This window comes from Onychostruthus taczanowskii, unplaced genomic scaffold (genome assembly GCF_017590055.1).
Source record: "Onychostruthus taczanowskii isolate IOZ18803 unplaced genomic scaffold, ASM1759005v1 scaffold10, whole genome shotgun sequence".
Lineage (NCBI taxonomy): Eukaryota > Metazoa > Chordata > Aves > Passeriformes > Passeridae > Onychostruthus > Onychostruthus taczanowskii.
This window is the reverse complement of record NW_024496526.1, coordinates 9,002,472-9,017,834: the sequence shown is the minus strand read 5'-3', so window position 1 is coordinate 9,017,834 and position 15,363 is coordinate 9,002,472. Positions and strand designations below refer to the sequence as shown.

Below are 15,363 nucleotides of genomic sequence, written 5' to 3'. Positions count from 1 at the left end.
TTAGTGTCAGTGACACAGTTAACTCTCAGAAACTAAATAAGGTCAAATATCCTCATTTCAAGCTAATTAAGTCAAATATCTTCATTATCAGGGAAGAACAGAGCTAAAGAATAATCTTTTACTATTTCTTGCATTCCTCGAATCACTGTCAGGTTTTTGTGCCAGTGCAACTTCTGGTAAATATCTGTTAGGAGACTCCTGGCTTAGTAAATTTACTTTGAGAAAAAGCTTTATCTGCCAGGTGATAGTCTCATGACTTTCAGGATTTTCTGAAGAATATTTTGTACATGAAGTTAAAAAGTAATTTGGATGATTCTAACGGGATTTTAAGTTCCTGCCAACATTATCATTTCTTTGCTTTGTCCATTCCAACAAAAAAGTAAAATTGCATTGACACTAGAATTTTATTTTAAGTTGAGAGTAAGGAGTATTTCATAGTAGTATGTTGATAAGGCCTTGCTCTGTGGTGGAGTTTCCTTGGGAAACGAGCAGGGTGTAGCTCTGCGTGGGAATACAGGCATGAGCGTATTTACCAAACAAGTTGGAGCCAAGGCTTTTACCTTGTCCCCTACAGAGTAGTTTGGAAATCAGAAAGACATAAAAACAGCTCTTTGAAATGAAAGAAAAGGAAAATCAATGTAGTAGTTCTAAGAACAGAGACATTTGCCTGATTTGAAGTTAATGATATATGTCTGTTTGTACATATGTGCTCTGACTTTCAGATCTAACTATGGTCTTGGAAAAGAAACATTTACTGGATCAGACGGTGATTTCTGTGCATCCATATTACCACTCCCTGGGAACAGCTCTCTATGGAAAAGAAAGACCAGCTTTCAAGATGCCAGACCCTGTTGGGGTGCCACTAGACCCGTATGTATGGCAATTTTTACAAAGGCATGCCAATCTGATCCAGGACATAAACCAGGAAATGGCAGTTTGCCATTCTGAGCTCAAATGGCCCCAAGAAGACTGTGCAAACCCAGAAGTTACATTGTGCCCGTCATCATCTCTCTGCAATCAGAAAAAGCCAATGACTAAGTTGCTCAAGACATGGCAGCAAGATGCTTCCACTGAGTTCTCGCGTATCATGGCACATTACATAGCTATAAAATGTAAAGTCAATTCATCATGTTGGGAAGATGTGAAAAAAAGGTTGTCAGAAGATGTTGCTCTGATCATAACTGATCTTTCTGAGGAGATGGTGGTGCTTGCAGGCAATAGAGCAGCAGTGGACAGTGCAGAGAAGGAAGTGAGGGAATGCATGAAGCAAAGTGAAAGGGAAAAACAGAACATGGAAATTTCTGTGTCAGTGATCCCAGGGAAGTATGCTGTGCTGCACAATGCTGGGTTAGAAGAGAATATTCAGAAGGAATATCCATGCCTAAAGCTCTTTTATGATGACAAAAAAAAGACTGTTCAGTTGTGCGGATTACCTGCAGAAGTATATAAAATCAAAGCTGAGTTACTGGAAAAGGTATTGAGTATGCCATGTACATCAGTTACCATTGACCCCCATGTTTTCCACTATCTACAGAGTGTAGATAATAAAAAAACATCAAATGTGTTATTCATTAGGGAAAAAATTAATGCTTTTTATGAACTTCAGGATGATACTGTGTTGCTATATGGAGATGCTCACAAAGATCTTCTAGAAGCAGAAAAGCAAATAAAAACAGGTTTAGAATACAAGTGCATCAATGTGGGCGATGGTGAAGTCATTAAAAAGGATCAGTGGAATCATCTTCTTCTCAACTTGCTCAAGACATATAATTCTTCCCAGGAAATTGTCATCACTTGGCAGTCTGCTGGAAAAGAAAATAAAATGATTATTGCTGGCTTTTCTAAGGCTGTAACAGAGGTTTATCGGAGACTTAATGCTTTTGTAGATAGAAATACAATCATTGAAAAAGTAATCCCAGCTAAATCAGAGGTAATAGTGCAGTTTGTAGAAAATGAGAAATCTGGCGTTTGTGAAGAATTGAAGAGGAAAGGTGTGAGAGTACATTTTGACACCAAGACACCATGCATTTCTCTGAAGGGACCAAGAGCAGAAGTGCCAGAAGCATTCATCAACTTTGAAAAAGCTGTCTTATCCCTTTACTCAAAAAATGTGCCGATTGATAAACCAGGGGCAAAGGAGTTCTTCACTGAGAGGAAAGATTTATGTATTTTAGAAGCAAAACAGAAATTTAGCTGTTTCATTAGGATTAAGGAAGAAGAAGAAGAAGAGAAGGGTGGAAAAGCTGGTGCTAAAGTGAGAAGAAAAGTCTACTGTGAAAAAAACCTGCCAGGTGGAATTATGGTAGGAGTGTATAGAGGTGACTTGTGTGACTACCCTGTTGATGTTGTGGTGAATGCATCTAACGAAAAACTAAAACACTCTGGTGGCCTGGCTGAGGCACTGTCAAGAGCAGCTGGGCCAGCGCTGCAGGAGGAGTGTGACGAGCTGATGAAGAAGCTGGGGAATTTGCAGCCCGGCTGCGCAGTGATCACGCGCGCCGGGAAACTGCCCTGCAAGAGCGTCATTCACGCTGTGGGGCCCAGGTGGAACGAGAGGGAATCACAAAAGTGCATGTGGTTGTTGAGAAAGACAGTGAAAAAATGTCTACAATTAGCTGATATATACAATCATTGTTCCATAGCTCTGCCTGCTATAAGTGGAGGGATTTATGGCTTTCCACCACAGATCTGTGCGGATTCAATTGTGTTCTCCATCAGGGAGGCCTTGGAAGAACTCAAGGAGGACAGAAACTTGAAGGAGATCCATCTTGTGAGTAATTCAGAAGAAATCGTTCAGGTTCTGAGTGAGACAGTAAAAAAAATATTTTCAGCTAAGTCATTCTCTCCAAAATGGCTGATGCAAAAAAAAAGCCAGAAGGAGAATAGAAAAGGGGATCTGAAGATGGTTACAACAAATGAAGGGCTTTGCATTCGAGTGGAGAAGAAGAATATTCAGGAAGCTGTGGTAAGTCTTTACTTTTCTGACTCATTTCTAACTTGATGGTAAGGTCTTTAAATGAAAAAGGACAGACAGTAGGTTTTACAATTTATTTGCTACATAAGGAAAGAACAGCTGGGTGCTAGCTAAACAAGGATGCAAGCTTGCAAAACTTGAATGTAGGTTGAGATCTGTCGCTGCAGCCATTTCTAGAGAGCAGCTGTGAATTTCAGGATGTTTCAATTCCCAGCTACATCTTGTTTGTTTTCTAGATCCAAGGCAAACAAGTAGAAGAGTTGGCTTTTTCTTTCCTAGAGGGGAAATACTAAAGTACTTTGTAAAAGTAACTATCTTGGTTGGATATTAGGGAAAATAGGTACCTGTCTGGCCTGCTGTTTTGGGTATCCACTGGCATCTTGTTTTTTTTTTTGCTGTGTGTTGCATTGGTAGGGCTCTTAACCTTGGTGCATATTTTTGCTTGAATTCTATCTGTAGCTGTTTTCATTGTAATCTTGTTGCAGACGGATGTTGTTGTCAACAGCGTTGGCACAGATCTGCTCTTTGGCGAGGGGCCTCTTTGCAAAGCCGTGCTGGAAAGGGCTGGGCCAGCTCTCAAAGATGAGTTTGACACCAAGAAACAAAGTCAGGTTGCTGGTCCTGGGAGTGTGGTCTGCACCAGTGGATGTGCTATGGCCTGCAAGTCCATCTTTCATGCCATACTACCCAAGTGGGGTGGACAACAGACACAGAAGGTATATTTGAATTATTCTGAACCCCATGCACCCCAGCTACATATTTGTTTGGGATCTGTCCTGAAATTTCAGGTTTAAATATAGGTAATTTAGATGACTTGACTCCATTTTCTTCCATTCGAGTGACCTTAAAGATGCCTTGATGCACTCAGAGCTGCTTATCATACCAGTTTCTTTGGAACTAATAATAAATTATGCCTTTAGGAAAAAAAAGTGCCTTTGCTGTGTTTTACAGGACCTAGAAGATGCAATCAAATTCTGCTTGAAGAAAACTGAAGAACTTGGACTGAAATCGATCACTTTCCCAGCTATTGGCACTGGAGGATTTGGATTTCCTAAAATCATTGTTTCTAAGTTAATGTTTGATGTGGTATTCAAGTTCAGTAGTAGTCACACTCTGAAGAATCTCCAGGAAGTTCATTTTCTTTTGAATCCACAAGACATTGATAACATTCAGGTAGTTCTTCTCAGGACAAATCTGCCTTTGTAACATACTGCTCTAGTTACACTTAATAATCTGTTTTACTTATACTGCTTTCTAAGGGAATAATTTGGCATTTTCTTGCTGCTGTGGGCCAGTGACAATGGGATGTCTTTCCAGTGTCTCTGAAATACAAACTCTCAGCAAGCAGAAGCTGCAGACAAAATTTGCCTTGCTGTTGGCACTGTAAAAGCCTGTAGATGCTTCCTCATCTTTTGCCAGAGGAGTTCTGGGAATGCAGAGCTATCTCTTATCACTCTGTCTGCTCTGGGTCTTCTGCTGTTATTAACATTTAAATATGATGATAAAATGTGTGAGGTGTCTCAGCAAGAGCTACAAGACTGTTAATGTTAATTACAGAAACATTCAGTGTAGTTACTGTGAAATACTATCTTGGATCCTTTTTTTTTCTTTTCTTAGGCTTTTACCACTGAACTAGAACTTAGGGCAGGTGAAAGTTGCAATGCTGCAGCAGCACAGCCAAGTAAGTTGTGCAGGGGTGGGACAGAATGTAAATGCTGTTAAGTGGTTTTATGTGTATCAGGAAACAAAATAAATATCATCAGGGCACAGGGCGTTTTTTGTCCTCCTAATGGACTTGCATTCTTAAATGTCATTTGTAAAATTCTTAGGGAGGAATTTCTTTTGTTGAGGGCATGCTGAACTCTTGGTGAGGCCAGTCTTATCAAAGCAAAAAGGGTGTTCTGACAGGAGACACCCTTTGTCCTGCTTAAAGGATATAAGAACTTGCAATCATTTGGCCAAACAAGCCATAACTAACATGTATTTCTGTAGCTTTAATCTCCTACATAAATGCATTTATATATACAGAGTGGATAATTTCCTTTCCATTTATTAATTGACAGTAGTGGGACACAATAGCCAAAACATGAGTGTACTTCATCAAGGGCAGAGGCTTATTTGTAAGGATATAAAGCTCTTCCTTCTCAGTTGCTGACTATCAGAGAGATGAAGTTAAGAGTGGGCAGATAAAATATGAGTTAAGCTAGATAAGTTTAGACTAGAAGAAAGGAATAGTTTTGTATCCATGAAGGTAAATATGAAATAACTTTAAAAAGGGATATGATCTGATCTCCATTACTGGCAACACTTAAGCTGGATGCTCCATTTCTTGTAAGAATTAATTCAGGAAACTGTTACAGAGCTGATCAGATCAGATAAACCCTGAAGCCATTTTCTGAATTCATATTGCATAAATTTACAGGAATAGAAATGGTTTCACTTTCAGAACACAAACAGGAAGAATACTGTGCCTCTCAGCTTTCAGAAATGGAATAAAGAGAAAAACAAAGACACTCTACATCCATCAAACTGATCTAGAGCATATTCCTTAAAAGGATCAGGAGTGTCAATCAGTGGAGGAGAATAATACTCCAAACTAAAGGAGAAGTGATGTAATGTATTTTTCTTTGCCTTGCAGGTTTCATTAGGCCTGTTTCTGCTGAGCTATTGGGAGTTCATGAAATGAAGATTGGTTCCATCACACTGCAAGTAATTAGTGGAGATATTACCAAGGAAGATACAGAGGTTATTGTAAACATAGCAAATCAATCATTTGATGCCAAAACAGGTATTATACTGAATATGTGGTTCCTTAGCAATAAATCTGGGCTAGTTTTTAGAAGAGGGTACAGGAAATAATTGTCCACAAGGGAAACTTTTATGAAGCATTTTTCGGATGAGGTATTTTTATAAAGAGTTATGGTTATCCAGAAATGGATCTTAAACAGATTTTTTACACATCCTGAATATTTGATTTCATTTTCAAACAGAAGGCATCTGACCATATTTTTCTTGCTTAAAACCAAAAGTGTTTAAATGGAATTTTTAGATTAAGTATAATTCTGAAAAAATGCTCTTATCCAAAAATGTTTCACTGGAAGACAAAGCTCTGGTTAAGTAAATTGCCCTGTAAGAAGCAGAAGGTTTTCACATAGTGAATTATAAGCATGCAAGATACCAACTGATACCAGTTCAAAGCCATTGGAGAGATTGGTGAGGGGCATATGGGTTTGGTGAGTGAAACAATGAAATAGGAGTTGTTTTTAATGACTTCTACCCAGCAGGGAAGGAAACGTTCTCTCTGCAGCCAAAGCTGTGTGTTGTGGACAGTAATTAGAGAAACTGTCACAGTTTTGAACTTTGTGGTGTCTTGCCATAAAGCAATTTAGGCTATGTGTAGGGTACAGAAGTTAGGTAGAATTTTGAATAGAAATATTGAGGAGACTTAATGAATATGTGTGCTTTTCTTGTGTGATTTAAGGGGTCTTCAAAGCAATTATGGATGCTGCTGGTTCCCAGGTAGCACATGAATGTGCTCAATATGGTATGTTAAAGCCTACTATTTTTTTGATAATTCTTTTTTTGTTGTTGTCATTCTCTCTGAAAATCTTAAAGTTGCTTTATAATTCTCTACTCTGACATAATTATTTTATCTGAATAATACAGCTTTCACTTTTATGAACTTCGAAAAGTCCCCTTCTTGTTTTGACATATTGAGAATTTTTCTTTTCGTAGTTGTTTAGCAACAACTAAAACATCTCTGTGTTACACGCTTTATTCTCATACTGGATCAAAAACACAGCCCTGAACTGGCTACTAAGAAGAAAACTAACTCTATCCCAGCTGAAATCAGGACAACCCTGATCATAAGTTCTTCCATAGTCTGCATTCTGCCAGACAAGTAGAGAAGTAAAATTTGAGCTCACTGTGGTTGGTCTCTACAAGCACAGAAAGGGATATTTTAGATGCATAACCTAAATGAGCCTGCTCTGAGTCTGGAAACTGATTTTCAAGATGGAGTTTCCTGGATTTTTTTCCCAGCCTTTGGCTCTGCAGGAACATTTGTACAAACAAACATATATCATTAACTTCAAATCAGGCAAATGTCTCTGTTCTTAGAACTACTACACTGATTCTTATTTTCTTGTTCTTTCATTTCAAAGAGCTGTTTTTATGTCTTTCTGATTTCCAAACTACTCTGTAGGGGACAAGGTAAAAGCCTTGGCTCCAACTTGTTTGGTAAATACGCTCATGCCTGTATTCCCACGCAGAGCTACACCCTGCTTGTTTCCCCAGGAAACTCCACCACAGAGCAAGGCCTTATCAACATACTACTATGAAATACTCCTTACTCTCAACTTAAAATAAAATTCTAGTGTCAATGCAATTTTACTTTTTTGTTGGAATGGACAAAGCAAAGAAATGATAATGTTGGCAGGAACTTAAAATCCCATTAGAATCATCCAAATTACTTTTTAACTTCATGTACAAAATATTCTTCAGAAAATCCTGAGAGTCATGAGAAAATCATCTGGCAGATAAAGTTTTTTTCTCAAACTAAATTTATCAGTCTGATCTCAGTCAGCCTGCAGAGCATCTTACAGTCATTACCTTTGTGATCTGTGAGGTGGACTGGAACTTTGTGCTCATCAGTCCATTCATCCTCACAATAGGACTCCATTTTGTAAGCAAATATGAGTGCTCTGAGAAATCACAAACATCTTTTTAAAAATTCCATACTGTTCTTAAATCAGTTGGTCGTAATCTCAATGATATTATTTTAACCACTCAGCTCTGCTGCAGTATAAGAATTCAGGCTTTTAAGGAATAAGTGGCATAAGAGAGGTTTTCACATATAAATTAATTTGGCGTGCTTTTAAAGAGAAGTGAGATGTATTCAAGATCATCATAAATTCTTATCTTGTACTTAATAGGAAAATACTTTGTAGCAGAGGTCTTAGAAAATTAGAAAACACACATTTACTTGAATAATTTCTCAAAGAATCTCTGCAGATTATTTAAAAAGGAAACCAGAATTAAGTAAACCCACAATAAAATAGCTCACAGTAGATTTCTTTCCACTTTTTCCACTTCTCTTGTAATATCAATATAACAGAAAGTACTACCAAAAGAGATTGCCACTTTGTAAATATTATGTCTCTTTCTTTATCTTCTCTCTTCCAGTTGGGCAGTTTCAAAATGGCTTTATTACTACTCAGGGTGGGAACCTGCTGTGCAGTAAAATCATCCATTTGATTACTGATAACCAGGTGAAGAGTCAGGTCTCCAAAGTGCTTCACGAGTGTGAACAAAGGAAGTACAAATCTGTTGCCTTCCCAGCTATTGGAACAGGTTTGTGTTTTCTTGGGAAAGCAATGTGTGATGAGGGTAGTTCAGAAACAGACAAACTTAATATGGGTAACAGTAGGCTTGCACAAAAATTGTTCACTGATATGTGTCTTTTATTTTTGTTTATAAACAAAGGTCAAGCAGGACTGAGTTCAGCCAAGGTAGCTGATGAAATGTTGGATGCTATTGTGGAATTTGCAAGACAAAAATCAGTACAGCATTTACAGGCAATTAAGATCGTGATCTTCCAGACACATATGCTCACAGACTTTTATGAAAGCATGAAGAAAAGAGAAGATCCAGATCCCTCCACAACAGAATCATGGTTATCCATGTTTAAAAGTAAGTTGTTTTCTGTGTGCATGGGCAAATAAAATTGAAGTTCTTTTATTTACAACTAATAATTGACGTATTTATCCACAGCATTTTTTTGGGGCAGAAAACAACCTCCTGAGAAGAAAAAGCCCATGATTTTGGAAAAGAAAGTTAGTATAGTCACATTTCAAATCTGTGGAGAAAGCCAAAAAATGGTGGATGCAACTGAGTCCTGGATAAAGGATTTAATTTTAAAGGAACAGTTTGAAAACACTATTTCAGATGAGGCAATTGAACATTTTGATGAGACGCAGTTTGCCATTTTGGAAGATCTCCAGAGAGGAAAGCAAGTCAAAATTGAGATTTTAAATAAGCTTTCTCCCCCTCAGATTAAAATTTCTGGTATTAGCAGGGATGTCTATTCCATTTCTCTAGAAGTTCAAGAAATGATCCAAAAAATTAAGTCTACTGAAGAAAAGCAATTAAAGGCAGAACTTCTTTATAACCTGGTAGAATGGAGGTATCTAGGAAGCAATGATAGCTTTGTTGCTTTTGATAAACTGACAAATATGCAGCTGGAGCATGCCAAAATGGCTAAAAAGCCATATCTGAATATCAGAATTAAAAAGAAGAACTACAAGGTGGATCTGAATACTCTAAAGGCGACTGATGACCAAGGAAAAACTGAAATCCTTCAACGTGTGACAAAGGATGAAGGTAAATGACACTTTTGTTAAATAAAAAAAACTTGAATAGTTATTATTGAAAGATGATTTTGATAAATGCAAGCTCAGGTATCCCAAAGAAGTAGGATATTCCTTAGCTTTTTTCCCTTTTACTTTTTTTTTAGCTTCAGCCAGGAGTTTTGAGTTTCATAATCAGTGGGAAGTATGTTTGAAATCAGAACATCGGTTTTAAGTGCAAATATTGTCTGCATATATGTGTCTGGTGAGCATAGATTTCATGCTTAAGTCTGACAAAGGAAGTGCTGTATGAAGAATACATAAAATTTTTCTGGGGTTTTAAAGCTTGTTTTAGTTAGATATTGGTATGGGGATAATTAGATAAAATGTGTAGATACACTGTAAAGGCTATTACAGAACCAGTGAAGTTTAGAAGAGCAAAAGAACTTGTTGAATGAAGTATTGCAGAAAGTGCTGTCCTCTTTGTCCTCTCTGTGGTTTGTGAGATGTGCCCATGGAGCTGAGCTAGCTGTCTGTCATAATGCAACCTCTGTTTTGCAGATATGCAGTCAATAGAGCTCCCTAAGGAGTGGACAGACATGCAGAATGAACAGGTCAAAGTGGTGGAGCTCAAGCCATCACATCCTGAATATACTACAGTTGAGAAGATGTTTAAGACAACCTGTACTAATTTTAACATAGAGAAGGTGATACCATATGGGGTGGGGAGGGGGGAAAATGTCAATGCTTGGGCAAGAAACAATAGACTTCCTAAATATTTGCTTATAAGGTGTTTGCAACCCAATACACCTTTTGTATGACACTCTCCCCAGCACTGCACAGGGTGAAGATAAATCAAAGCAAGTTTCCTAAGAGCTTTTCTGCCATTTCTGCCATCTAATGGTGCAGAACCAGTGAGAGTCAGTCTTCAGGCTGACTCTTTGTTCAATTAATGTGGTACTCTCTAGTTAATGTGGTATTTCCAATTAGGAAATTCTATATTGAAATGGAGGCATGAGCAAATGCATTCAGAATACAAAGAAAAATACAAAGTCCTTGCAAACTGACATAAAGCTTTGGACTAATTTACAACTTCTCTCCTGTCATCCCAGAGCCTTTCAGGCTTGGCTGTCAGTTTTAACAAGTGTCAGTGTTTGGTCCTGCTTATTTAGAAATCTGCAATACAATGCACAGAGATTTAATTGCCAGGGAGAAGATGGAGTTGTTCTGAATCAAGAGAAGAGATAAACAGTAGAAAATACAATCAAATTAGGAGTGACAATAATGTGTTTAAAAATTTTTTCTTCCATCACGAGCTTCAATGAGCATGGTCATGAAAACACACAAAGAGAACAAAATATTCATGTATTACAGAATAAAATCAAGTAAAGACATTGTGTCTTTTTCTGTTAAAAATGGAAAGCTGTTACAGAAATGTCTTTAAGATTATACTTTGATGCAGAGACATTGCTACCCCTTAAGCTATATTCATATTGTTGGCATAGGGAACCAGCAACATCCATCCTCCCACCAAGTGATTTTTATATAGTTGTTTCTTATGGGTTGCTAAGCTACACATTAGAAGAAGCAATTTTGACTTGCAAGCTTAGATCTGGAAGAGAAGCTTAAACTCAGCCTAATACTTTTGTTACACTCTGTCCTTTAGTGAGAAAATCATCAGTAAAGATGATTAGGATGTATAGAAGGCATCTTACATCATTGCCCTTGATTTTTCAGGACACCTACATATTCAGTTCCTCTACCCAAACCTCATGCTGGCAGGACGTAGTGAAAATTGCTGTAATTCTTCCCATTTGATTTCATTTTATGCTTTCCTGCCATGATAAATATTCATCCCTACCCTATTTATCCCTAGTATAAATATAGTTAATTTTGTAATTTTGCAGATTGAAAGAGTACAAAATCGCATCCTCTGGCAGACATACCAATTGAAAAAAAAAGCTATCTGTAATAAGAACAAAAATCAAAATAATGAGAAGTTGCTATTTCATGGGACAGCTGCATCCTCTGTGAGGTTGATTAACTCCTATGGATTTAATCGTGGGTATGCTGGAAAGAATGGTGAGTCATTATCCAAATCAGTTAATTTCCTAGAGTGTATGAGTGCTACGGGGTGTCTGCATTATAGTGCTGTTAGCACAACATGAAAGCTGAATGAAATTAGAGAACACAATAATAAACAACTCCTGAGATTAATCTATTTGGAGAGAGGAATTATTCTGTTCCCTTAATCACTTGTTGCTGGATGCTACATGTAAAGGATATCAAAAAGAGTTCCCTTTCTCTCAAATGATGCCTGGGCAGCTTCTGGGAATTGTTTTGTATCATTTACCTAGAGAAAAGAATAAGGAACACTGTTCAGCATTCTCAGCTGAGGTAACAGCTATGGTATCTCCTCTAGCTGAGGTAGCTGATGGTATCTCCTCTCCTCTTAGAAAAAGACAGGTAGCAAAGTAGAAGTGCAAATACTTCTCCTGTTGCCTCCAAAGATCAGGACAGTATAAGATCCCACATCCGTACCCATTTTATGCTTACAAAATCTGTGAGATCCGTTAGTTAATTCTTAGCCTTTAATAGTTGTTAGAGACAACTTAAATATTTAGCATAAAGATATTCTGCAGTAGTTCAAAGCTTGTTCTGTCCACTTCTTCTAGTACAGTCATGCTATGTGTATTATTTGGCACACTCAAAGATGAAGAACAGGATCCAAAGAAGTGGAACGTGGACTGAATTGAGGTGTTAGTTGATTTTAGTGGCCATGTAACTTCACTTCAAAAAGCCTTAATTTTTTTTCTTAATGTTTTCTTCCTTAAGACAGAGTTGTACATACCCAGGGCTGGTTTGATATTGAGAGCTGGGCAGCTTAACTCAGATCTAATTGATACTTCAGTGTGGTCTGGATCCAAAAGACCTTTCTCTGTCTGGATCCTGTGGAGGTACTAACTCTGAGATTTTCTTGAATAAATGAAGCCCAGCTTACACAAAATATATGCTGGTTGTGTACAGGCAGGAATGGCAGCCACCACTTCTTTTTAAAACATGGCCAGAGGAGATGTAGTTTTGCTTTTCTGCTCTTTGGTAGTGTCAGGAGGTCGGATTTACTCAGGAAGCAAGAGCCCTAGATCCCCATGTCCTCTCTCTGCTTGTGGGTATTGACATCCACCTTTTCATCTCAGCTGTGGTTAATGGTTGGGAAGGCACACTTGCCTTCTGTCAGGCTGCATAGCCAAGGAAAAGTATCCAAAGATCAGGGCAGCCAGATAGGAAGGACCTGTCTGGCTTAAACAGCTTTTTACCAATGTCAGAAAAAAGAAATCTGACTTGAACAAAGACATGTGGTTCCTCTAACTTGCTGAGAAGTGTGACTAGAAAACTCTAATTACAATTATATAGTCATAAGTCCAAAAGTCTCTGAAGAATTGCAATTTGATGGATTGCAGGCTAAACTGAGGAGCCCTTTTCTCCATAGGAAAGGGAAGTCAAAACCTGGATGTTGATACTTACCTGCTATCTATGTGGGTTCATATTTGATTCTGATACAAAGGATTAGTACTAGAATTTTGTGTTTGAACTCTAATCACATTTATAGATTCTGCAGAGTTAAAAAAAAAAAAAAAGAGTTTTAGAGATTCTGAGGAGAATAAGAATACTAACTGTATTTGAAAATGTTGTTTTTCCTAACAGCTGCAGCCATTGGAGATGGAACCTACTTTGCTGTCAATGCATGTTACTCTGCTCAGGATACTTACTCCATTCCAGATGTGAATGGCAAAAAACACATGTATTTGGCTCGGGTCCTAACTGGGCAGTACTGTGCTGGGAGAGCAGGACTAAAGGATCCACCACCAAGGAGCCAAGCAGATCCTACTGACCTGTTTGACAGTGTGGTTGATAATGAGTTTAGTCCAACAATGTTTGTCATATTTAGTGACATTCAGGCATATCCACACTACCTTATTACTTTCAAAAAGTAGAATGATCTTAATAGTCTAGAAAATTTTAGTGCCTTTTATATTTAAGAATTTACAGAGCAATTTTTAATTCTTTTTACATCTAGGTTTCTTCTTTATTGATCTATCCGTGTGTTGAACTATGTCTTCACATTATCAATAGAAGGACTAACATAAGCAAATATTTTAGAACATGCTATTTCAGTACTCGCATCTCAAGTTCAGTTATGCAGAGATGTAGGCAAGAGCTGTGATAACAAATTTAACTTCTTCCTTCACAAAGCAGAGGAGAGTGATAGGAGAGGAAGCTGCTCTGCCTTACCTGTGGCCAGCAGTAAGAGGTGTGGGGTAGGTCAGAGCACCTCTGCATTCCTCTTTCCAGTAGTCAACATAAAGCACCTTCTTGTGAGGATTTGTTTAAAATGTTCTGTGCTGAGGGCATCTGAAAGGTCTTTTCCAATCAAAGCAGTGCTGTGATTCTAATTACCTCATCCATCAGCAGAGTTTTCAGTCATCCTTAGGTATCCACTCAGCCTTGTTGGTGCTAAAAGTCGGGAAGAAAAATAATGCCGATATGAACATGCACTTTGCATTTATTGTTTCAGCCCCCTTACCTACCTGTGTGTTACCCTGGCATACTTTGGTTATTACTTGGGTATAAAGTACTGTATTCATACCATTTCTTAGGGGAATTTTCTGTAGTCCCCCCCCCGCCGTTACTTAGCTTCTACAGGGTAATTGCTTTTGCAACTTTCAAGACTGTAAAAAGGGACTTTAAATTCTTTTCTATATTGAAGCATTAACCCTTCTGTAGAATCACCAATTTGCAGAGTCAACTGCAGAGGCATAAGTCAGTTTACACGCTTAAACAACTTGAAAATTCTCTAGAAACTGTAAATAATAGCATCTTTGCAAGTAGTACTTTTAATCACATCCTAACCTTAAAACTGCCAATCAAAAGCCATATACACAAGTTTAGTAAAAGTAGTTTCAAACAGCTACATTGTATTGCTGAGCTTGAAGAGGAAGAGGCTTCACTTAAAAGTGTTGCTTCATATTTGAATTTGTTACAGTGATACAATAAAGACTTCAAAGACAAAATGAATCTTGTATTGTCTGAGTGACGTTACTTGTGCGTTCAAATTTCAGGTGAAATTATTCTGCCTTAGTCAAAAAAAACCCGTGTTGCAAATAGCTGCCACAATGTCTTAAAACTTTGTAATGATGTTCTCATTGCCTGCAAAGAGGAAAAGGGTTTACAGTATCTGAAGTCTGCAGTATAAAAGATTTCTGCTTTTCGCTGCATGCTGCCCATGCAGCCCTTCAGATGAATGAATGTTCTGTTTAAATTCCCATTTAAAGCAAAGCAGAGTGTAACCCACTCCCACTTTAATAGATGTTGTTCCCTGTGAAGAGGTGAGGACACTTTTCTTCTTTCTCTGTTTTTTGGGTATTTTTCTGTGTCATGGAAACACTGCAGCAGCTAGAGCAACTCAGTTTAGCTGGAACCACCAAGCATCCACTAGCTTCTCCTGCTGTTGTCACCAAGCAGCTTGGAGAGCCAGGACACACCACTTTCTATTTGTGTGGCCCTCTTTATACCTGGAAAAAAAGCAGCAGGAGCTGCAAGATAAAGCACCTCAAAAACCCAGATAACTTTCGTCACTGGTGGTAAAAGTTTCTTCAGTCATTTCCATACTAGAAACTGGGGCATACTCTGTTGTGCAGTGTTTGTGGGCTGAGAAGCTGGGGAAAGCCTGTGTTGTGTATGAGAAATAAGATCCCAGTCACAAAAGGAACTGGGTGTGCTGTTTGACAGATGGCTGGCTATGAACCAGCCCATGCACAGATGGCCAAGAAGACCAGTGCCATCCTGGCTTCTAGCAGCAATAGTGTGGCCACAGGACCAGGGCAGCGACTGTCCCTGTGCTGGGCACTGGTGAAGCATCTCAAGCTCTCTGCTTATTTTTGGTCCCATCACGACAATAAAAGCATTTAGACGCTGGGGTGTGTCCAGAGAAGGGAACAGAGCTCGGGAAACTCAGCCTGGAGTAAAGGAGACTCGGGGTGG

General features: G+C 38.4%; 1 protein-coding gene across 1 annotated transcript in view; it reads left to right on the top strand.

Annotated features, from left to right (window-relative positions):
• Window positions 1–14,372, top strand: part of PARP14 (poly(ADP-ribose) polymerase family member 14) — a 37,070-nt gene extending 22,698 nt beyond the window's left edge. Inside the window, exons 6-17 of the mRNA XM_041405031.1 lie at window positions 723–2,965; window positions 3,460–3,690; window positions 3,926–4,147; window positions 4,592–4,655; window positions 5,613–5,762; window positions 6,456–6,518; window positions 8,159–8,326; window positions 8,459–8,665; window positions 8,747–9,355; window positions 9,883–10,028; window positions 11,229–11,403; window positions 13,027–14,372. Coding sequence (XP_041260965.1) covers window positions 723–2,965; window positions 3,460–3,690; window positions 3,926–4,147; window positions 4,592–4,655; window positions 5,613–5,762; window positions 6,456–6,518; window positions 8,159–8,326; window positions 8,459–8,665; window positions 8,747–9,355; window positions 9,883–10,028; window positions 11,229–11,403; window positions 13,027–13,316 — 4,568 coding nt within the window. The 3' untranslated portion in view covers window positions 13,317–14,372. The remainder of the gene's footprint in view (window positions 1–722; window positions 2,966–3,459; window positions 3,691–3,925; window positions 4,148–4,591; window positions 4,656–5,612; window positions 5,763–6,455; window positions 6,519–8,158; window positions 8,327–8,458; window positions 8,666–8,746; window positions 9,356–9,882; window positions 10,029–11,228; window positions 11,404–13,026) is intronic.
• The last annotated feature ends 991 nt before the right edge of the window (window positions 14,373–15,363 follow it).